This window comes from Thamnophis sirtalis, unplaced genomic scaffold (assembly GCF_051295495.1).
Source record: "Thamnophis sirtalis isolate CommonGarterSnake01/CBP01778 unplaced genomic scaffold, rThaSir2_p1.2 scaffold_3, whole genome shotgun sequence".
In the NCBI taxonomy this organism is placed as follows: domain Eukaryota; kingdom Metazoa; phylum Chordata; class Lepidosauria; order Squamata; family Natricidae; genus Thamnophis; species Thamnophis sirtalis.
The window spans coordinates 11,445,804-11,452,506 of record NW_028261383.1 but is presented as its reverse complement, the minus strand read 5'-3'; the positions used below and the strand labels follow the sequence as shown (position 1 = coordinate 11,452,506).

General features: G+C 48.1%; 1 protein-coding gene across 2 annotated transcripts; it reads right to left on the bottom strand.

The window, feature by feature from the left end:
• Positions 1-530: 530 nt before the first annotated feature.
• LOC148047172 (major histocompatibility complex class I-related protein 1-like) lies at positions 531-6,433 on the bottom strand. Of its 2 annotated transcripts, none has more exons than XM_087711312.1 (5): positions 6,257-6,433; positions 4,790-5,041; positions 3,425-3,700; positions 2,021-2,308; positions 531-683 (listed from the first exon to the last, which is right to left on the bottom strand). In XM_087711312.1, exons 1-5 carry the CDS (start codon positions 6,321-6,323, stop codon positions 613-615), a joined length of 954 nt encoding a protein of 317 aa, XP_087567438.1. In that variant the 5' UTR covers positions 6,324-6,433; the 3' UTR covers positions 531-612. The 2 variants fall into 2 exon arrangements, with proteins under 2 accessions (XP_087567438.1, XP_087567439.1); XM_087711313.1 differs by lacking the exon at positions 6,257-6,433 and adding an exon at positions 5,205-5,273.
• Between the last annotated feature and the right edge of the window lie 270 nt (positions 6,434-6,703).

Here is a 6,703-nt window from a genome sequence, read left to right as displayed (position 1 = left end):
AAGACCTCCGAGGTCCCTTCCAAGTCTATTGTTCTCTTCTGTTCTGTGTGGTGCTGCACTTGGTGAAGCTCAATTGAGGAGACCCTTCCCACATCTACCCTCCTTCTTGTCTCTTGCTCTGAGTAGGAGCAGAGGAAGGAGCGGCTCCTTTCACCTTTGACCTTGTCGTCCGTCCCCAAGTGTGATTGCAAGAGGGGGGGTCACAGAGGACAGATTGCCTCCATTTTCCCTTGATCCATTGTTTCCTTTGATCTTGAGTCTGGCCTTCTTCAGGGGCAGGATTAGGGTTTTTCTAGCATTTCCCAGATCATTTATGGGACTTTTTTTTTATCCCAAATTCCTGATACTTGCTCCTCTGAAGTAAATCTATTCAAGCGAAAGAGATTTCTCCCCAGAGAAGAGAAAAGTGGAATCTTCTGAGGTTTGCAGGAAATGGAAACAAAAATAGCTGCAGAGTTTCTTCTTCCTTTCTGACTCCTCTTCCAAATGCAGTTAATGGGGAAGGGTCTTGTGGAGAACATGGGGGAAACTCTCAGGGAGGCTCTGCCAGCCACAAAAGCTCAGTCAACACAGAAAGGCCCAGGGGTGGGGGTATCAGTGGATGTGTTTGTTTCACTTACATAATGGGAAGAGAATCCCAAGTGCCAAGACCACAATTCCCAGAAGAATCTCCCATGTTGTAGCTAAAGAAGGAGAAAGATCGTTCGGATTAGAGAGATGCTGAGTTCCCTGAAGTGGAGATGCTGAGCAATGGAAGCATTTCCCAAACTGCATTGGCCTCCAGGCAGTGCCCCCACCTGAAGGAAGCCCCTCCCCTCCAAGGCTGTAGAGGAAAGAGAGAATTGCAGAAGGAAAAGCCACAACCAATCATCTCATATATCATCATTTCTGCACACCTTTGCTGTTAGGTTACCACTTCCAACACCCCTGAAAGAAATCCCTTCTCACATATTGCTAAATACAGGACTATATTTTCTTCTCTCCACCTGAAAGGATGAAATGATGCAGCAGAAAATTTGCCTATTGATGTAACATTTACTTCTATGCAAAGTTTTCTTCTGCACATCACAACCCCGTTAGCCTCCCACCCTTCTGATTGTTCTTCCGGCACCTTTGGAAGCGAGCACCATGATACCCCCGGCCCAGTTCCGAGCTCTCTCCGTCAGATGGCTCAAATCGAGCCACAGCCACTCTGGAGGAGTGGTGAAGTAAAGGGGGACTGCCATGCAGGTTGAGGAGAGCCGCATCCCTCCTCCCTGACTCCCTAACCAGAAAACCCCCCTCGTCCAAAGAGCAGCAACAGCCAAAAATGGCCACCATAAAGGACAGCCTGAATGCAGAAAGTGAATGGAGTGTGATCTGGGTGAGAAAATATTTTTTGTTGGAAGTTGACCCCAGAAATCCAAGGGGGAATAATATTTGAAGCTGTTTGTTGAAGTGGTGAATGGGCACATAGGAAAAAATACTAGAGAATTGAAGAAGGGAAAAAAATCTGCTTTTGAAAAAATAAATAGAAATTTGGTTTCTCAAAATTAAAAGACGTGGTATCAAGACCAGTTTAAAAGGCTGGAATTAAAGTCCCAAATTTCTTTTTACAAATATTGCTCATTTATTGAATTTGTAATTTAAAATAATTGAAATTGGAACGGCCAACAATATTGCAGAGAGGCTGAAGCAGACAGAAGTGAGAGCACCATTAGCTGATAAAGAGGGGAATATGCAAGCTTGGAAATACCTGTTTAAAAAGATTTAAAATATTTGTTGGACATAGATCTACTCTAAGACCACTAGAGATCTGATTATGAACTAGGAACTTTAATTAAGAGCCCCTGAACATCATTGAATATTATTGAACATATAAAGTAATTTGAAGAGGCGTGGATAACCTCCTGGTGAATCAATTTAGACTGACTATTGATGAGACATTCAAAATTGTGACTTGGAAGTTTGGCTTTTTGAATTAATGAATCCTGGATAGTGGGCTAAAAAAGAGATGGACTAAACTCCATCAGTCACTCACCTCTTTTGTCCTTGAGAGCCAAGATCAGGGGTTCCTGCAAGCCCTCATGTTCCAAGTAACAGCGAAAATGGTCCCTCTCCTTGGGGTCGATCTCAATACTGAGCCAGACATAATAGGTCCCGTCTGAGTTGGGGGCCACGTTCCTAGGGAGCGTTTCATATTCACAGACCTCTCCATCCCTGGTCCAGGTGGCCCGGATCTCCTTGGGGTAGAAGCCAAAGGCCTGGCAGATGAGGACCTCCAATCTCTCATTCACCATCTTGTGGGTCACCTTCCCCACTGGAGGATCTGCAGAAGAAGCAACACCGGAGCTCCTGGGTTTTCTAGTGTCAAGTAGATTTAATTCACAGGGAACGCCCCATTTGGCCATCCTTTCCTTCTCTTTCTTCTGCTCCTTTGAACCTCTGGGAACAGTGGCAGGTTTCCATTCTTTTTACTATCAGTTTGCTCGTGCACATGCGTGACACTTCTGCACATGCATAGAAGCATCCAGGCTGGTAGGTGGAGCCTTCCGCCAGCATCGCTACCAGTTCGCCCAATCTGGGCCAAGCCGGCAGAAACCCACCTCTGTATGGGAGCCTCCAAGATGGGGCCTTGATGCTCTTTAGATGTATTTTTGAAAAGACTAATTAGAATTTGGGGTAAAGGTCTCCAATTGACCACCATCATTGTAATGCTTGGGATTTGATTTAATTGACCAATTGAATTTGGTCAAGTTGTTCCAGATAAAAATCCGGAACAGACTGAAGTTTTCCTTCTGACCCAAACATAGAACACTCATATTTTTCAGGAAAATAGAACGAGACCTTCAGCATGAATTTCTTGCTCAGTTACTTTATCTTTGAAGCAGAGATGAAATGCTACTGGTTCGGACTGGTTGGCCCGAACTTGTAGTAAAAAATGCTACCGGTTCACCTGAAGTGGTAGTAAAAAAATGCTACCAGTTCGGGTGAACTGTTAGTTCCAACGATCACCTATACTACAATCAGCTGTGCTGCATGATTTATATTTGCTAGAAAGCAGAAAATCCTGCTTTCTAGCAAATTTAAATCGTGTGGCACAGATGTTCTAGTTACCTTTGCAGGCTCAGAAAAGGCTTCTTAATCCTCCTTTTTCAGCGCTGCACGGTAGCACCTCCGGTGCTCATGCATACAAAGAGCGTGCAAAGCGCGTGCAAAGCGAACCAGTAGCGAAGCGAACTGGTAGCAGACTTCAGAGCATTTCACCCCTGCTTTGAAGTAGTTATTTTGGGTGCATTGAAGGTTATTTTCCTTCTGAATTGTGATGTGGGATACTGCCTGACTCTATTCTGCAAAGTGGCGCTTGGCGAAGTAGCACAGAAATACTGTGGGGAGGGGCATCCTACAGCAACCTGCTCAATGGAGACCCCCTTTTGCCACTCACCGATCCTCTGCGGAGCCTCCTTCTTGTATGACTGGTATCTCTGCAGCCATTCAATGCAGGTCTTCTCCAGGTATATGTTTTTTCTCTGAGACATTCCTGGATGTTCCTCCCACTTCTCTTTGACCTTCTGGGCCTGGGGCTGAGCTGTCACCCATCTGAGGGTCTCCTTATCGAAGCTGATAAAGTCCATCCCATTGTAGCCATAATGCAAAAACCCTCCTTTGCTCCCATCTTCCTTCAGCTCACAGCCCACAACCGCCTGCCAGGTGTGACGCCCTGAAAAAGACCCATAGAGAATGGATGTAAATGAAGAAGGTCCAGGATTCCTCTCCTTAGACCCAGGGTGTCAAACTCAAGGCCTGCGGGCCGAATTTGGCCCATGGGGTGCTTAGATCTGACCCATGGGCTACCCTGGAAACACTGAAGGACTGGCCCACGGTGCTTCTGCAAGTGAAAACGGAGCTTGGGAAGGCTGTGTGCAGCCCTCCCGGGCTCCATTTTTGGCTGCAACATCCTCCTGCAGCCCTCTACCAGGAAAGACTGAGTTTGAGGAGGCTGCATGTGGCTTGCCTAAGCTCCGTTTTTGCCGGCAGATGGTTTCAGGAGGCCATTGTGGCATAAAATGGAGCCAGGAAGGGCTGCACACGGCCTCCCCGAACCCCATTTTCGCTGGCAGAGGGATACAGGTCACTGCAGCTGAAAATGGAGCCTCGCCGAGTGATGTTGAGCTGGCCCTGCCCATTCCAGCCATGTCCACTGGCCACGCCCACTCACCAGCCTCCTAGGTCAAACACAACCTTGTTGTGGCCCTCGATGAGATAGAGTTTGACACCCCTGCCTTAGTCAGCATTATACCGTAGCCCCCTTCTGTTGTGGCCCGCCAGCAGCCAGTAGAGCTGGCAGCTGATTTGGACAGTGAGGAGGTTGGGGAGGAACATGGGCCAGAGGAAATAAAAGAGTAGCGAAAGGGGAGTGGAGTTTGCAGGAGATAGTTAGTTCACTTAATTGGTTTGTCACTCTCCGAGACTCCTTTCCAAGTTTTGCAGATATCAGCTTGGCAGCTCTCCAAGCTAGATAAGGTCTGTGATTGTAAATCCTGGATGTGAATGAGCAGAATTCAGAGTAAATTAATAAAAGGGTTTTTCGTCAGGACCAGGAGTTTGCTTCATGCTCTTGGGAAGCCTAGGTCAGAACACCTTCCCACCTGGGGAGAGAAACACAACTTCTCCCTCCCCGCTTTATCACACAAGAAGAGATATCTTCTACTTCAGTTAACCTTGTTTGGCTACCCTCAGGCTGTTCTTCCCTCCCCATTACACTCCCTGCAGACATTTGGAGGCCAGAGAAGTCACTGCCTCTGTTCACCTCCAGCATGGCGGTCCAGTTTTGATAACTGCTGCAGGTCAATTCCAATCACCCACTCAATGACCTGAAATGTTTCCTCCTCCTTCTCTGCCTCCTCCACCCAGGACACCAGAGGCTCCATCTTCCTGGTGAGGCTGTCAAAGCAAGCGATGGGCTGGTCATCCAAGTAGTTCCTGATGAAGGACTGGGGCAGATCCTGGCTGGGCTCTGGCAGATACAGGTAGGAATAACACAGGGAGTGTGAGGGAGAGCCTGGAGAGGGAGGAGGGAGAATTAGAGAGTGTGCACTGCAGCTGCACCAGCATTTTATTCTTACACAGCACCCCCCCCCCACACACACAAGTGGGTCACTTTCTTTTGGCTCTCCTTGAGAAGGTTCATGCCTATAAACTCCAGGGAAAACCCCTTGACTGACCTTGGAATCATCTGGCCAGGCCCACATCTGATGAAGATTGCCCTACAGCTCCTCTGGGACCCTGGGGGGTTCGTGGGCCTGAGTCCAATCTCCCCCTCTCATTCCACCCATCTTCCAAGGCATGAAATGATCTCTCTCTCTCTCTCTCTCTCACACACACACACATCTCTCTTTCTCTCTCTCTCTCTCATCTCTCTCTGTTTCACACACACCCACACACTCTCTCACACACACTCACATACATACTCTCATCTCTCTTTCTCTTTGTCTCTCTCACTTTCTCTCACACACACTCATCTCTCTCTTATCTTTCTCTTTCTTCTCTTGTCTCTTTCTCATCTCTCTCTCTCACACACACTGTCTCTCTCACACACACACTCTCATCTCTCTCTCACACACACAGACACTCACACACTCTCATCTCTCTTACTCTCTCTCATCTCTGTTTCACACACACACTCTTTCACACACACTCTCACACACACACTCTCTCACATACTCTCATCTCTTTCTCTTTCTCTCTCTCACTCTCTCTCACACACTCATCTCTCTCTTATCTCTCTCTCTTCTCTTGTCTCTTTCTCATCTCTCTCACACACACAGACTCTCTCTCTCTCACACACACACACACAAACACGCACACTCACATACACTCTCTCATCTCTTTCTCTCATCTCTCTCTCTTTCACACACACACACACACTCATCTCTCTCTCTCTCTCTCTCTCTCTCTCTCTCTCTCTCTCTCTCACACACACACACACACACACACACACACAAAAACTACTGAGGCAACCTTCCGAACACTCAAATGCGAGACCTCTGTTTTACTTTCACTTTCGCAAGAAAAGGATGCGGCCTTCAAATGAAGCATTAAACGAAGCTGCGCGAAGTGTTGGGGACGAAAAAAAGCAGCAACATTTGGGAAAACAGCTGGGGCGGAGGGGAATGGGGGGGGAAGAGAAAGATCTAGCTAAGGGCATGCGCCCCCCTCCCAATTCTGCTTCTCCCCCCCCCCCTTCCCCACCTCACAAAGCCTTCCAAAAACCCACCGCAAAAGCGTCCGCAACCGAAGAATGCCAGCACAAAGAGCAAAAGGGGAGTCCGGAGCAGCGGCATCGTCCTCCGACCCCTCGCCCCAGTGCAGCTCCGACCAGAGATATTTGGGTTTCCCCGAGGAGACGCCTCTGTCCAAATTCTCCGTCCGTGTCCAGAACCTCCTCCCACCATGTCACATCCTGGAGAAAGAGAAACTCTCGGCCGTCTGTTTATCTTGGAAAGCGATGGAGAAAGGGGAGAAACGACCAGCAGCCTTCCTTATTTCAGACGCCCATCCCACCAGAGTGAATGCGGGAGGGGGGGGCACACTCCAGGTCACTTCCATTAAGCCTTGGCCCCTACTTCTCAGGAATGTTTCTGTTACCTATGGAAGATTTCCCCCTGAAGGTCCAGCAGCCCCCCCTTCTTAATCTTCCAGAAGGAACATATGAGATATGACC

Excerpts from the sequence above, each read along its gene's own strand:
- LOC148047172 (XM_087711312.1), bottom strand. The coding sequence starts at position 6,323 with ATGCCGCTGCTCCGGACTCCCCTTTTGCTCTTTGTGCTGGCATTCTTC. Across the intron at positions 3,701-4,789 it reads ACTGGACCGCCATGCTGGAG|GGCGTCACACCTGGCAGGCG; the intron begins GTGAACAGAGGC and ends GGTCTTTTTCAG. Across the intron at positions 2,309-3,424 it reads GGAGGCTCCGCAGAGGATCG|ATCCTCCAGTGGGGAAGGTG; the intron begins GTGAGTGGCAAA and ends CTTCTTCTGCAG.